Source organism: Manduca sexta, chromosome 3 (assembly GCF_014839805.1).
Source record: "Manduca sexta isolate Smith_Timp_Sample1 chromosome 3, JHU_Msex_v1.0, whole genome shotgun sequence".
NCBI lineage: Eukaryota > Metazoa > Arthropoda > Insecta > Lepidoptera > Sphingidae > Manduca > Manduca sexta.
Genome location: NC_051117.1, coordinates 9213993 through 9229802, shown reverse-complemented (window position 1 = coordinate 9229802; position 15810 = coordinate 9213993). Strand labels below are relative to the sequence as shown.

General features: G+C 36.3%; 2 protein-coding genes across 8 annotated transcripts in view; both read right to left on the bottom strand.

Annotated features, from left to right (window-relative positions):
- Positions 1-13105, bottom strand: part of LOC115449644 (talin-1) — a 90166-nt gene extending 77061 nt beyond the window's left edge. For 4 of the 7 annotated variants that reach the window (XM_037438721.1, XM_037438730.1, XM_037438733.1 and 1 more), the window contains exons 1-6: positions 12584-13104; positions 11416-11558; positions 10594-10743; positions 9996-10099; positions 9095-9236; positions 8377-8568 (exon numbers count right to left, since the gene is read on the bottom strand). In XM_037438721.1, coding sequence (XP_037294618.1) covers positions 8377-8568; positions 9095-9236; positions 9996-10099; positions 10594-10743; positions 11416-11548 — 721 coding nt within the window. In that variant the 5' untranslated portion in view covers positions 11549-11558; positions 12584-13104. Of the gene's footprint in view, positions 1-8376; positions 8569-9094; positions 9237-9995; positions 10100-10593; positions 10744-11415; positions 11559-12583 lie in introns of all 7 variants that reach the window. The other 3 variants (XM_037438727.1, XM_037438740.1, XM_037438722.1) reach the window with 2 other exon arrangements.
- Positions 2249-5768, bottom strand: LOC115453342. Its single transcript, XM_030182042.2, has 2 exons — positions 4943-5768; positions 2249-4460 (listed from the first exon to the last, which is right to left on the bottom strand). Exons 1-2 carry the CDS (start codon positions 5130-5132, stop codon positions 3907-3909), a joined length of 744 nt encoding a protein of 247 aa, XP_030037902.1. The 5' UTR covers positions 5133-5768; the 3' UTR covers positions 2249-3906.
- Positions 13106-15810: the final 2705 nt, after the last annotated feature.

Genomic DNA, 15810 nt, shown 5'->3' with positions numbered 1-15810 from the left:
TGTTGTGGAATCACGTACGTTACGTATATTTTAGTTATACCAATATAAAAATGGAGCAATAAATCAAAACAAACAAGGCGAATATTGGCCTTTTGAAGAAAAGGTTAGTTAAAAGCAATCATCTTGGTTATGAGCAGTGTAATAAATTAAAATGTTATTCAATTAGTGCAAATTTCCTTCTTAATCCAAGAAATACTACGTTAACTTATTTTCGAGTCGGTTTACATATTAGATTATAAATCAACCAAGACGAGTACCAATATGTTAAGATGGAAAGAATGAAAAAAAATAACAAATAAGTGAGTATATTTTGCTGTTTTTGTAATGAATATTTAGTTACCATGACTTATGTAAAATGTACCTATATTTGTAAGACTAAACGATTCACTAACGAAAACTACGGGGTCTATTGAACCGCAGATTTGTTCCTAACATTTTTAAATCTTCTAAATCTATTAAATCAATCAAATTTATTTTCATTTTTTCTATTTTAGTTTATATTTGGTTCTCTAAACACAATTATCAACTTTGAAATTTGATGTTTCGAGGTTAGTACTGGAGTTAAACTAGGGGTCACGGCGGTTTAACTTTAGTACCACAGATAGTCCTCGGACTAGCGATAAACTCGGTTTTGTAATACCATTTTTCTTAGTCCATAGTTTAAACCTGGTACTAAACCCGGTACTATAGTTAGTCTTCGTTTTGTAATAAGGCGGACTAAGTTGTAGTTAGTTTTGTAGTTTGTTCGAAGAACATAATACGTACTGTTGACCTTCACACACATCTTTTGTGTGGACAAGTTACTGATATTTAGTTGTACTTTCATAAATAAAATTAGCTATGAAGTCACATAGGAGCACCAAACGGCAGAAGCAAGGTTAGAGGGAACCTAGTCTTAGTTCGATATGCTTGTCCAGTTTCTACTAGGGTAGCCAGTTTTTTTTCAGTCTGTAATGGGCACATGCTTAGGAAAATGGGCACAAAATACGGGACTTCAGTTTTTTACCCAAGACAAATAAGAAACAAAATTATTTTGTAATAAGGTGATTTTTTGAATCTCTTACCTATACGGTTATCCAAGCTGTACTTCAAAAAGAACGCCCGTAATTGCAAAAAGATAAATAAGCCTCAGCAGAAGGCCCGCTAACCTTAATATAATATTAGTTTTCTATAACTAAATGAAAAGCCCGTTCAGAAACAGATGCCATAAAGAAGCTTAAATTACAATAACACATAGCAATGCGCTCCTTATTCTCATACATTTGGTATTAAACTTCATAATATCAGCCCTGTATTATATTGTCCCATTGCTGGGCACGGGCTTCCTCTACTACTGAGAGGGATTAGGCCTTACACCAGTACACTGGCCTAGTGCGGACTGGTACACTTCACACACACTCAAAGTTCCTATAGAGAACTTTTCAGATATGCAGGTTTCCTCAAGATGTTTTCCTTCACTGTTAAAGCAAGCGATAATTCACAAAAAATACACATATAATTTTAGAAAAGTCAGAGGTGTGTGTCCTTGGGTTTTGAACCTGCAGACGTTCGTCTCTGCAGTCCGTTCCACACCCAACTAAACTCAGTGCTTTTTCTGAGCTTCATAATGCTTAGCAATACGGATTAAGTTGCCGTGACCTACAAACCGGAATTTACAAAAAAACACATTTACTTATAGTATTAAAAGACCCATTTATTTATTTGTCATTATCTATAAACATAATAAAACAAAATCCCCTTTTCTATCTGTCTGTATGTTATCGATTTTCTTAAAACTTACTGAACGGATTTTTATGAAATCTGGTATGGAGATTGTTTAAGACCCTGAGAAGGTTGTAGGCTACTTTCTATCCCGGGAAAATGTATAGCGGGACTTTTATTCCGGAAAACCCCATCACGCGGGCGAAGCCGCGAGCAAAAGCGAGCACATTAATATATCTGTATTCTATACTTACCTAGTTCTTAAAACATAGGTCAATATGGTTAAAAAGCTACGCCTTTTACGGACCAATAAACTACGATCTCAATTACAACCTTCAGTCGATAGCAAAAATACTCAAAACAGAATAAACCTTATTAATTGATAATCTTTCAAGATAACTGATTAGTTTACTAATGTCATTAATCCGAAATTGGAGATTGGGATAATTAGAACGTCCGGTTAGAGATAACTCTAAAGGCACTCAGAGTAATTCTCTTTTTACCCGACTACGGCGAAGCAAGGAAGGGAAATGATATTAACACCCTATTTATGCATGTATTTCTTCAAAATATATTTACAATTACCGCAATAAAAAACAATAAAGCCATTTATTACAACATACTTATTTCTATTGAAGCGCTTACGGACTATGGAGAAACCAATTATTTTTTATGTACATATGTAACAATTGTATCAACCTTATAACCTTTAGCTTATGGCTTAAATGTGTATATCAAAAAGTGTTTAGACATGTCACACTAACTTTAAACGTATTAAGAAGGTCGTAAGATTGAGTTTCAATTGTCACGGACAGATTTGACCTGTATATTTGGAATTCACTACCATCATAATATAAATAAGACAAAAAAAATATTCACAATATTTACTTAAGTTAGATCATATAACTTAAAATCTATTACGTTATTTAAATTGTTTTGACTGCCTCGGTGGCGTAGTTGTATTGCATGTCCGGGACAATAGCGCTCTGAGGTCCTGGGTTCGAATCCCGGGTCGGGCAAAGTGATATTTGGGTTTTTCTGCTCAGTATCAGCCCGGAGTCTGGAATTTGTGCCCGATATGGCGATAGGCTCGCCCCCTATCACATCATGGGACGGAACATACTTGGCGAGAAGTGGGTGCCCTAGTTGCGCCTCTGCATACCCCTTCGAGGATAAATGGGTGATGTTATGTATGTACGTTATTTAAATATCCTATGACTTGTCTTATGTCTGCAGATAACATTAGCAACTGAATACATAATCTTTATCACCAAAGCAAACTTGGAGCTTAGCATTCTACGATATTTTCTAACCCATATTTTTTATTCCAATTCATAGTCGTTATTTATCTAAAGACGGAGCATTGCTGTGATAACAAGTCTGTTTCTAAGCTTTGTTTACCTGACAGCCAACTAGATTGAAGTTGTATCTCAATATTAGCCAATCACAACGGCCCTATGTCTACGCACTGTGAAGGCTGCCATGCCGTCAGCACTGAGAAACAGACTTATTATCACAGCAATGCTCCGTCCTTAGATAAATAACGTTTATGAATATGGGCGTAAGTAGTTAAATCATTTTAAGCCTAGGACTTCACGACTAATAAGCAATTGGTTCAAAACCATTGCTCTAACAAACCTACTAAACCAACCAACGCGATTTTTTAATCATTATATCGGAGTTCAAAAGTTTTACTTGTGGTAAGATATATTTTATATCCGCCAGGATAGTGACCACCGTACACAAGGTGTTAAAACATGCTATAGTTTTCCACGTAAGTCTGTCACGTTCTGGACTCAGCCTGCGAATATCCAGTTTCAAACAGGCCTTCATATTGTGTTTTCTGGCAAAGGGTATCCAGCCCTCGTTACTGACACTTCTTTGAGCCCCACTACGCTTACCATCAGGTGCAGGAGGGCAATTTTCCATGCCTACATACAAAAAAATCAACTATACCAGCCAACGCCGTTTCATATTAATTTATTATGGCCGAATTCGAAAGACCTAGAGCACCGAAAGCCATCAGAGACCGCCACAGAACATGGAGGTCAAGGTGATGGATCGCCAATTGTGCCTGAACAAGTTATATTTCGAGGCACTGCGATTATGGCTCCTAAAAGTGCAGATGTGTCAACTTTTCATCCAACCTTCAGCCATCATCAGATATAGCAACCTATTAAGATATAAAATGAAAACCCTAACATTCTATTCATTTAAATACAATGTCTCCGTGGGCGCGACCTTGACGTTCACACCGACATCCCCTGACTGCTTCTCCATGATCTGCTGTAGATCATGCTCCTGCACCACCGAGAAGATCTTGGTCTTCGCCAGGTTCAAATGGTACGGCGAGAAAGTCCTCAAACTGGCTCCGATACTAAGCAGGAATGCGTCCACTGGATCGGACGCATCAAATTCCGACTGCGTTTCGTTAAATGACGTCGAGGGTTGCTTCTCTTCTTCCTCGAAGGGCCGTTCCAGTGTTCGTTTGGTCCTGCGGCGCTTGACTACTGGTTTTTTGACGGGTTCTTCGGATTTCTCGCTGGTGTCGCTCTCTACAGCCCCGTCGTCCCATTGCTCGTATGTTTTGTCTTCTTCCGTCGTAGGCGCAGGCACGTCTTTATAAAAAGCTTTCATGAACGCCATCTCCTTCTCGTATTTGTAAGGTTTTGACCTGTTGTTTGGTTGCGCGATCCTCTTCCTGCATATCCTTCTGTGCACGTCTCTTATGTTTATCCATCTCACTTTGCAGTCGACCGCTGAAAGGTAAATTAAAGGATATAGATATTTAGCTTTATAAATCATATTACGTCAATTCTTTCGTTTATCAATAAACATGCAATATAAACGGTGTCGCATTATTATTGTGAATTCGTATCAAAAAGTATGATTTAAATAGCTGTCTACTACAGTACCACACACATTTGTCACGCGGAATTGAACCTGTGATATCCCGATTCTTATCGGACTACTCAATGATCGGAATGTCGCATCGGTTTCCCATAAATTAACAAGGAAAATTATATAGAAACGTACAAAACAGACGTACAAAATTCTTACATATTTATATTTTATTAAACTCAATATTTCATTTGCTTTAAATATCACAAAACCAAATTCATATTACAAACGAAAATATCGACATTCCATAGTACAACTCGATCGTGACGCAAACAAATCGAGTTCCCGCAGTACTCGCGCCAGTCGCTAATGACAAATCGTCCATTGTAAATTCACTTACCGGCTCTCTTCAGCTCGTCTCCGATCCTCTGCCACGCCACTTCACGCGAATTAAAGTCCATGTACTTAGGATTATTGTAGTCATACAGCACAGAGTTCGCTTTCACTAATTTTATGAGCTTTAAATCAATCCTTTCGCGAAACATTTTTGTGTATACGATGCAAGCCTCGTCGTGTCGGCCTGCCGGCATTATGGCGCGACGATTTGTCGTCTCGCTCTTCGGTGTTTGGGGCGGGTTTACATGTAGAAATCGATAGTGAGGAAATTCAATTGTTTCCCTTTTTTCTAATTAAATATAGTTGATGGTGAGTTTAATAAGTGTTATATTTAAATAATAGCTCTCAAAGTTTTTCATGGTGATGCATATTAGATTTAGAACAATAAATGTGACATTTTATATATTATTATAATCTCAATGCCGGATTTGGCAATAGGCCGCGGCCTAGAGGCGGCACTGAGTAACCAGTACTTAAGGAAAATATAAATTCGGAAAATATTAATAATTATCTGTGTATAAAATATTGTTAGAAAAAATAGATATGTGTAAATAGGCAAATACGATCGTAAATATCTGCCACGAAAGTCTATTATAAAAATGATTTTAAATGAGAAATATTTTCCTATTTACCATAATATAATTAAGTATAACATACAAAACCTCGGCTTTAAAATGTGTAAATATTTCAATGCAACAAGTTTTACGCTAACGCATCCATACATAAACTTAAATCAACCATCCCAGCGTCATGTAAGCAAAGCCTAATATCAGTAATCGTGTCGGCGCGTCGTGACAAGATGGCCGCCGGTGGGAGCGCGCCACGACGCGACAGTCGCCATGCGATGGCGCGAACTGCGAGTGGCGCGCAGCGAGGCCGGCCGACCGACCGCGAGCTGGCAACGCCGCGCGCCGTCGTGTCGGACGCGTCACGCCGCGCCGTCCGCCCGCCTCCAATCTTTACCCCAATAAAGCCACCAACCGTTCTGCATTTTGCGGGACTGTCCCGTAATGCCAAATGTAATCCTGCTTTGCAAATGTTAGTAAAATAATTCCGCAAATTTTTGATGCGTTATCTACTACATTTTCATTGAATGTGAGATAAAAGAATTGGGCGTGAATAGGATTTTAAAAATAAACTAAAGTCGCTTAATTTTAATACATTTTTCAAATCGATATAAGTAACTTCAAATTTTACATTCCATTCTACCAACCTCCCCCTTATACTCAGGATAGGAACTACGAAGCTTGCTCACGAATTACAATTGAAAAACAAGGTTCGACAACCCCTCGTGTCTTATTAATTTTACCCCCAAAAAAGGGGACTGACAAAAAGTTGGACAAAGATCGACAGTTAGTGTCCGAGAAATCTTTGAACTGTATATTCACTCTACTGCTTATCTTATGGGATAAACAAAACACAAGTTCAACTTGTCAAACGTAAACACCGGTTTGTCACCGTTGGTGTTTTCTAATAGACAAATATTTCGAAATTTGAATCTTTGAAATCATAAAGGTCTATTTTAAAATAGTAAATATACATTTTAAAAATCTATGGAGATAGGTACTTGGGGGTAATTAATTTACATGAAGAATAAAATTAAAAGACGTACAAATAAGTACTTATTTACTAAAATCAAAAATACATAAGTAACACTAATTACACTTACAGTTTTAAGTTTTATTTTTGTAGATGTATTTTCATAGATTTTTTTACAAAATGTAAAAAGTCTTTTATATTTCAGACTATTTACAACTTACATTACTTAACTTACGTTTTAGAAGTAAAACAAAACCAAAGCTAATTACGAAGATAGGACATACATTTGTTTACATTGTACATTCCTTACAACGCAGATTAATAAACGTAAATCACAAAGGTCCATTGAATTCACAATCATATATATATTAGCTATGATTACAAGCCCTTCGGCCTCCGAAACTGTCCGTATTCTATGAGCCGGTGGTTAACCGCCTTGAGGGTACGTATAGTAGGCAGCGTCGGTTTCAAGATTCCTTGCATCTTCAGCCGCGGCACACACTCCTTTTCGTACATCCTTCGCGCCGCGCTAAGGTTCCCCCCGCACAGCACATACGCTCGCACCATTTCGTAATATTCGCGATTTGAATATTCGGGCATTATATTCGTGTTCCTTTTTTTATAAATTACGACCTCTACCGTTTATCTATCGGTGATTTAAAACGAGTACTAGAAATAAAACTGTAACCGGCGTAGTAAAATGTCAGGAATGAGCGTCATCAAGTGACATGAGAGATGACAGTTGGGACGCGCACGCGCCAATGTTGCCAGTTAAATTATATATCTACTGTCATAGTGACAACGGACGTTGCTTTACGAGCACAGAAAAAGAGTTAAAATAAAAAGAGTTTATACTTTCTCTTATAAGTCTATGATTTCTCGATTATCGCGTTAATAGGCATCTATGGACACTAAAATTTGCACAAACAAATTTACATCTATAAAGTGTAATAAATACAGATAAGTATAATATATTATCATAATGACAAAATACATTTTCAAAGTATAATTCAAGTAATACTGTAAATTTTATGAACGCTACTCGACGGGCGTTTTAAACGCCATCTAACGAAAACAGCAATAAACCATTTTAAAACTTCATTTATTAACTAAAACAGGTGATCAAACGAAAAATGGCGCTATAAATAATTATAAACCTAAGCATATATAGCCTCAATTAACCAGAGCGAGTTTCTTACGGAAACTGCTTGAGTGTTGCCACTTAATGCGGGTAGTAATCCTGATAAGGGTTATAAGCCTGAATGTGAATTTATCACCAAGAGATATACACACTCAACCGTGTGCCTAGAGCCGCGACAAATTCCCCCGTACGGGAAGGGGGGGGGGGGATTACGTATCAAATAACGAAACCTCGTCCCCCTCCTCACCCAATGTGAACAAATCCACATGTAAAATAGTTATAATGTGTCATTATAAAACCAATGTTAAATCAGTACAGACAAAAATCCCCGTGCATGTGCGTGCATTCGTATCAAGACCGAGCGAAGAAGGATCATATCAGGGTGGTATTTCCAGCACTTGCCTTATGTAAAATTGTAAACTCAATGTTAAAACATCAGTAAAGAAAATAAATCCCCCGTGCATGGTCGTGCATTCGTGTCAAGACCGAGCGAAGAAGGCTCATCTCAGAGTGGTAGTTCTAGCACTTGCCTTATGTAAAATTGTAAACCCAATGTTAAAACATCAGTAAGGAAAAAAAAACCGCGAGCATGGGCGTGCATTCGTGTGAGGACCTAGCGAAGAAGGCTCATCTCAGGGTGGTAGTTCTAGCACTTACGTTATGTAAAATTGTAAACCCAATGTTAAAACATCAGTAAAGAAAAAAAAACCGCGAGCATGGGCGTGCATTCGTCTCAGAGTGGTAGTTCTATCACTTACCTTGGTCCTCAGTGACCGGATGCCGTCCGTTGAGGATCGCATCCCTGGTCTGCACGTACAGCAAGTTGAGCTGCACAGGGTCGCGCGAGTCCACGTTGCGGTCCGAGTAGAACAGGCGTCGCTTCAATAGTAACGTCTCTGTGGGTTCCACTGCCGCCTCGCGTAACGTCTTATGGTGGTCGAGCCATAGCACTGGTGACAATGGTTATTGTTATTAATGTATAAAGGAAGGGTTAGTCCTAAATTGTAAATTTCCCTGTTTAAACCGGATATACTGGTGGTACCAAAATGCGACGCACCCATGAGGTGGTCGCTATCCGTATGAGTACAAAATATTCACCAGCATTAACGATTCTGATAAAGTGTATAATTTGCGTTTAATTTTTTGGTGGAATAATACTTTATAACTTTATACGGTTGTACATTATACTTTTACATGTAATAAATTTGTGGTTTTAGAATATAAAAATAAGATTTAATGTAAGATTAGTTGCTCAATTGATTCGGCAATACGTATATGTACCTAAAAAAAGTAGTTTGTTTCCGGTTATAGGTAGTTGATTTTATATTATTTCTATACACTTAGAATCATTCGTTGGAGAGTTGTCGATCGACTAAAGTTTAATAATAAGCTTTTGAAATAGTTATTTGCATATTTGGATTGTTTGAATTCATCCAAGCACATATTAAGCAATTGACTAAATATAGTGTAACTTACCATTGTCATCAGTTTTGAGTATCTTGCTGAGTTGCTCGAGCTGCTGGTCTCTCTCCCGCGGCGGACCCTTGTTCTTGGTGAGGGTGGCTGTATTACCCGCCTTCAGCTCTTTGTCGTCTGACGATTCTACTTCCTCGCGACACTGGACAAAATATTTTTTTACAAATTGGAAAGTTTGTGATAATGTTTTGATGGTCACTTGTCGTTTACCATCAGACAAGAGGCTTGGTTGACAAGCATCTTCTCATCCAGTAATGCAAACACTCTGCTTTATTATTCTTGAAGAGGCCTTGAGTTGAGATAAGATTCAAGTGTCTCATTTCCGATGAGATTTTGTGATGTCTTGTCCTTGTTATAATGTATAATGATTGCTCTTTCACCAACGTTTGTTTAAGGCAGTGCCTCAAGCAAAACGACGCACTGATTGTATTTTTATAAGTCATCCATTCGCAATTTATAATGGTATATTTTATTTAAAAAAATATATACATATTATGCTGACATACCTTATAAATATCACAGTTCCATCAGACTATAATATAAGAACAAAAAAAATTAAGTAAATACCATCCACTGAAACGCGAAATAGCCAGGTTATGGAACACATCAACAGAAATCATTCCCATAGCAGTACGAGCCACAAGGGTAATTGCGAAATCCCTAAACAAATACTGCAATAAATTGGACTCAGGAATAAACATACACATCATCCAGAATCAGGCATCCATCCACACAACAAAAACAATAAGTGAATTTCTAGGGGATTCAGTTTTCACTTAAAGGGAAATTGGGCCATCCCTTCCCTGAGGGTCTCGGGGCGGGCGCTCAGTATGCCGAGCTTAGCTCGAGCAGAGGAATACCTCTAATATAATATTATTCTCGACTTAATTATGAGACTCACCAATCCATACTCGTCGTGGTTGATGATGCCGAGCCTCGAGCAGATGTCGAACATCAGGTTCGCGATGGTCTTCGACTGATCTACTTGCATGGTCTTCACCGTGCCTGCAAACAAGACCATACATTATAATACAACGGGTAAAACATTTGTTATAGATGTAGGTAAATTATGTTTCTCGAACAAGACTTCTTTATAATATTGGAAGACTAGCTGCTACTGGAGCCGTCTGTGTTACAAATCCTTTTTAATAATAAAAGTAACCTATATACCCACGCAAATTACGGATTTAATCTATCTGAGCGCCAGGTCCATTGCACTGTTTATGCGTAATATTGAGCAATACAAACTCAAACATTTTGTAATAAATATTAATAAAAATAAAGTTTAGTTGAGTGGGTGAAAATGCCTTTGGCATTAAGTCCACCGATATACATTTGTTTATAAATGGCAAATACATAAAAAGAAGACATGGAAATAGTGATAAAAGTGCGAATACTTTATAGTATCAGTAGGTACCTTCTTTTTGTGACCTAAAAAACTAGAAAAAGGAGCACCTTGGTAGCTAAAGCCCACATTATAAATAAACCAAGATCCTCACCGTCCAACATCCGCACTCTCAGGTTCCTGATCTTGCAGATGTAGTCGAGTGAGTCTCCATCTCGCAGCATGTAGTAGTCCAGGGTGCGTTGCCGCTCGAGCCACACGCCCGCCAGCGTGTCGTCCACCGAGCGCAGGAACAGTCCATAGTCTGTAATCAAACGGCCAATTTCAAAAAAACGAACTTAACCACCATCTTTAATTTAGACTAATCAGAATCAAGAATGTTTGACATTGTAGAAAGTTATTGTGGTTGATTATTTTTGTTTTCGTTCTTTAATTGACAATTATTAAATAAAACCTATTCTGAACTTTTTTATGCTTCATCATCGAACGAACAATATTCCCCTGATTGTATGAAAGCGCCACGAGCCTAAGTAAAATAGAGTAAAGCATCAAAATGTAGGCATAATACCAAATCTTTAGTATATCTTTTACACCCGTTTTCAATAAACGAACCCACTCTCAATTTTCAATCCGATTTCGAGTAGAAACTAATCAAAATAACGCATTTGCACGCATGTCAAAAAAACTTTTGTTTTGATTGGACTACTTTTGTGATAAATCGAAAAAAGCGATTGGGATCTTTTATTGAAAATGGCGGATAATGTCCAGCGACTACATTGGTTACAATGGCCTTTAAATACACAACAGACATGCATATCAATACTTGGTGACAAAACAACTAGTAACTGGCAGAGGAATCGAACCCCCTTTGTGACAGAACAACTAATAGCTATCCGAGGAATCGAACCGTAGCCCTTGCTAAGCCTTCGTTGGCCCAGAAACAGCACAGTCTTTTGACATACTCAATATACTTGACCTTTCCCTCCTTCCACGATGACCTTGTCCTTGACGATGTCGTACGCCTTGGCGACGGTGTCCGTGGTGTCGAACTTAACCTTCCTGGTCACAGCGCCCTCGTCGAGGACTATCTTCAGCGATATCGGCGCCATCTTCACCTAGCTGACAAATTTCAACATTTTATTATGTTTCTAGCTTGCGAACGAGCAAGTATAGTTGTGGTAAGTGTTTGCAAAGTTTTTAATAAGAAGGATACTTGATAAAGTTACTGATACTCTTATACATCATTATCATTATCAATTTGTGAGTCTCATCGGAAACATTATAGTCAACTTTATGGGCATAACACACATACACCATCACGCCTGGATCCCCGAAAAGGTAAGAAATCCAACCAGAACATTCACTTTTCGCCAAGTCCGTCCTATGATGTGATAGAGGCGAGCCTATAGCCATATCGTCTACAAATTCCAGACTGAACCAATAGTGTACAAAAAAAAACAATTAATTTTAACTTGCTCAAATATATTGATTAAACTTGACACATTCACAATTTGGATTCGAACCCTGGGTCTCTGAGTGGTGGTACTACCGCGCACGCACTACACCGCCGAGGCCGACACTCGGTCAACTTTGGACATATTAGATTTAAATTTAACTTTATCTTAACTTAACAGGTAAGACATTTTTGGTATACTTATAACAAATGTGGGACCGGCCAGTACTCAGTTCCACCCACAATACTATTTTATTACTACAACTAGTTACATGTTTACTATAATTACTACTATCTACTCGATAAATTGGGGAAATAAACAAGTTTCGCATTTGTAGAAGGTATTATTAGGTCTCCGAGAAGTGCACAACTAGTTCGATAATGAATAATACGATGTTCCTGATAAAGGTGCTCAAGATGGGGCGAAGATATAATTCAATCTATTAATTCATTTATAAAACATTTAAAACATTGAAAATATTTAAAGATTAAAAAATTTTCGACATAGTATAAAAGCACATTTTTACAGAAATAATAATATAAATATTAAAAAGGAAGTTCTACAATTTTAGTCCACACCCATATTTATAAACCGCACTCAACGTTCACACCTATTTTTTATAGTACATATATTCAAATTCACACACAATAACGTTATAGATGTTTTATCTTTTCCAAATATATTACTTACCGCAAAATATTTACTTTTTCACTTCAATAGCAAAGACGTTAAGTTACACCGAGCACAGAAATAACGAATGATATCACTTTGCGGTGTACAAACGTAGTATTTTCCTCGTTCCACTGTTATTAGTAACAAATAAACGTAAAAATGACGTACGGACAAATAAATGTGATTACAAGTGCATTGACAATATTGATAAATGATGCCTAGTTGCAGCGTAAAGCCTGGTGGGTCTAAATTCGATGGTAGATCGAGCAAAACTTGTGAGCACTTCGTTTCCCTTAATTGCCCAAATGTGACACTCGACGTTAAGCATGCTGGTATAAAGTAATCCTCATAATATGTCAAAATCTTAAAATTTCATCGACTTCGTTTCACCTTTAGGTCAGGCACAAATTCTTTATTTATTGTAATTGATTGCTGATTGCTGAGTCGAGTATGGTACTCGCCTGATAGCGGTACGTCCGCCTATAAACAATAATAACACAATAAATAACTATGAATTACACAATACTGCATAGAACTCCACTGAGCACTCCAGTATAGTAAGGGCATCATGATAATATAATTCTTAGAAATACACACATGTAAATGACTTACTCATCAGTCCCACTCACCAAGACGCTTCTAATCGGTGAGTAACATAAAAGGAAATGGATGATGGAGGATGGCCAAAGGGTATGCAGATTATTTACACGAGATGAAAAGAAATCCAGTGTGTTTGAATGAACAAATCTCAAACTATAGGGAATAAAAAATACGCTGACTTCTAAAGCCTGAATTATTTTGGTAAACACTCAGACACTGCTTTAGATTTTTGAAAACATATATCCCTAAAAAACAGCTCCTACCGCCACCTATTTAAGAAAAAAAACTGAGTAGAAATTCCATTATTCCTCCTAGGAAGACATTACCGGTATACAAAGTACCCTATGTATTAAACCAGAACATGTTCTACGCGGGAACCTAAATTGTATTTAAATCCGATTTATTGGTTTTGTGTTTACTTACAAACAATTGCGTTAATTATTTTAATTAGATAATAACATAAGTAACTAAAACTAAATAAGTATTAATTATTTCATTATTCCAATAAATTTATATTATGTTTTAAATCTTTTAATAAAGGCCAAAAGTTTCATGTTCTTTGATGGCGGTAGGATATATTTTATATCCGCCCGGATAGCGACCACCGTACAGTTTGTTATAGGTAAAGTAGGCGCCAGGCATTTTCAGGGTGCGAAAAGACGTTTCTAGAATGCGTACCGCCCTCTATAGCCACCCCTAGCTACGCCCATGTCTGTTACTTCTATCAAACATATTATTAAAAAAATAAGAAGTAAGATAAGTCAGAAGAGATAAGATTATGTTATACATTATGAAAATGTTTCAAATTAGGTTATCCCTGCATAAATTAACGGCAAACTCGACGTGAATATGGGAAAATAAAACAAATTTTTATAAGAATAATATTTATTAGTTTTTCATCTAATAAGAAAATATTTTCTATGTATGATACACTATTCTAATATAAAATTATAACTTAGTTATTAGGATTTTACAATATTAAAATACGTATTTTTTCTTTCTTCACCTTACTATAATGACACAGAGTATTAATTAATTACCAAAAAAAATTGACCTAAATATTATTTGAAAGAAAGGTACAAATTTTATCAAAAGAATCAAAGCAACTGTAGTTGGATTAGTGAGTTTTATATGAGGATAGATCTCTTTCCAATCCTAAGCAAATTTAATTTCAAGTAACATTAGTGATTGCAACAACAACCATTGACATTTGCTCGATATTCTTCTCCTAGCTTGGAAACGAAACTCCATCTCTTTCTAGTTACTTTCCATGGACAGAAGAATTACATAGCTACAGAAGAAGCAAATCATTACTAACGGCTATTAAACTATACATTTTAGGTCATTGCCTTAAATTTTCTGACATGATTTATTACGCCTTTTAATCCTATTGTGCGAAAACCTCAAAGATTTATTTACATTTTTTTATTCTTATTTGGTTAAAAATATCACTACAAAGTACAAATTGTTTTTTTTCGAAAAGTACATATCACTAATTAGGACATAGTGGATACTAAGAAACATAAATATAAGGACCGGAGAACTATATAAATGAATCAATTTTTATATGAGATGAAATATTATTATAGTGTATACAATATTTTATTTTTTTGATAGGTCTTCCAAAAATGTATAATTAAAGACCTACATTAAATCCCTAAGTCCGGCCCTGACTGCTTTGTCTAATCTACACATTTAGGCCAGATGGAAACTTGCTCATTGCATTGTTACTTAGTCTAGATACAAATTCCATATTAGAACTAGATAAAGCAATGGTTTAGGTTTCCACAAAGTAACGTGTAAAATGACTGGGTTAGAATTAGAGGAAAAAGCCCTAAAGTTCATTTTATTTATTTTATCCTGGCAGGACAAAATTAACTACACTGGAGCTAGTAATAAACACAGTATAGTCTACATAAGTCGAGTAACATAAGCGTTCCTCACACGTCGCTAGAATTATGCCGGCCAGTCGTATTGGATGTACACTATATTATGACAACTGCAAAAGCTTATTAAAACCCTCTCCCGTGCAAACGGCCTGGAGCCCTAAACCTAATTTCTTAATAATATTTTAGGTTTTTTTGAATATTTAATCAACATAATTATTCCTCATTCAATTATTTATCTATTAGTGTTAGTTGGAAAGTATAGAATCAACAATTTTTGTGATAAAATCAATGTAACAATATCCACTTTACAAAAAAAAATATTAAACAACCAAATTAAAAATAATATACTGTAGAAATTATGTATCTAATTTATTTCAATATTTTTTTTGAAATTTCGAATATATAGCTTCTGAAACCTTGGGTAATGCGCTGTTTGGCTAGACCTTAATAACTTGTTTTTGTATCAAAATACATATCACATTATAGTTTTCTAGCAGGCACATAGCTACTAAGTACAAATAGTAATATCTAGGATGTTCTAAATTTCTACGAATGTCATGTAATCATACTTATTTTTGTGCATTTAAGCTTTCCAAAAAGTTATTTTTTACCAATATACGATAATTATGAAAAATACATAAAAAAGGAGTATGCCAATTCAACTAGGAGCTTTTTTTTAAATAAAAAATAAGCAATACGAATTATCACCAGTACACTGAAAGTAAAATTCTACAAAAAATAAATAAAAAAAGCAAA

Bases quoted from the DNA above. Each gene is read 5' to 3' on its own strand.
- LOC115453342 (XM_030182042.2), bottom strand. From the start codon at position 5,132: ATGCCGGCAGGCCGACACGACGAGGCTTGCATCGTATACACAAAAATG. The intron at 4,461-4,942 runs GTAAGTGAATTT...TTTACCTTTCAG, and splicing joins AGACGAGCTGAAGAGAGCCG to CGGTCGACTGCAAAGTGAGA.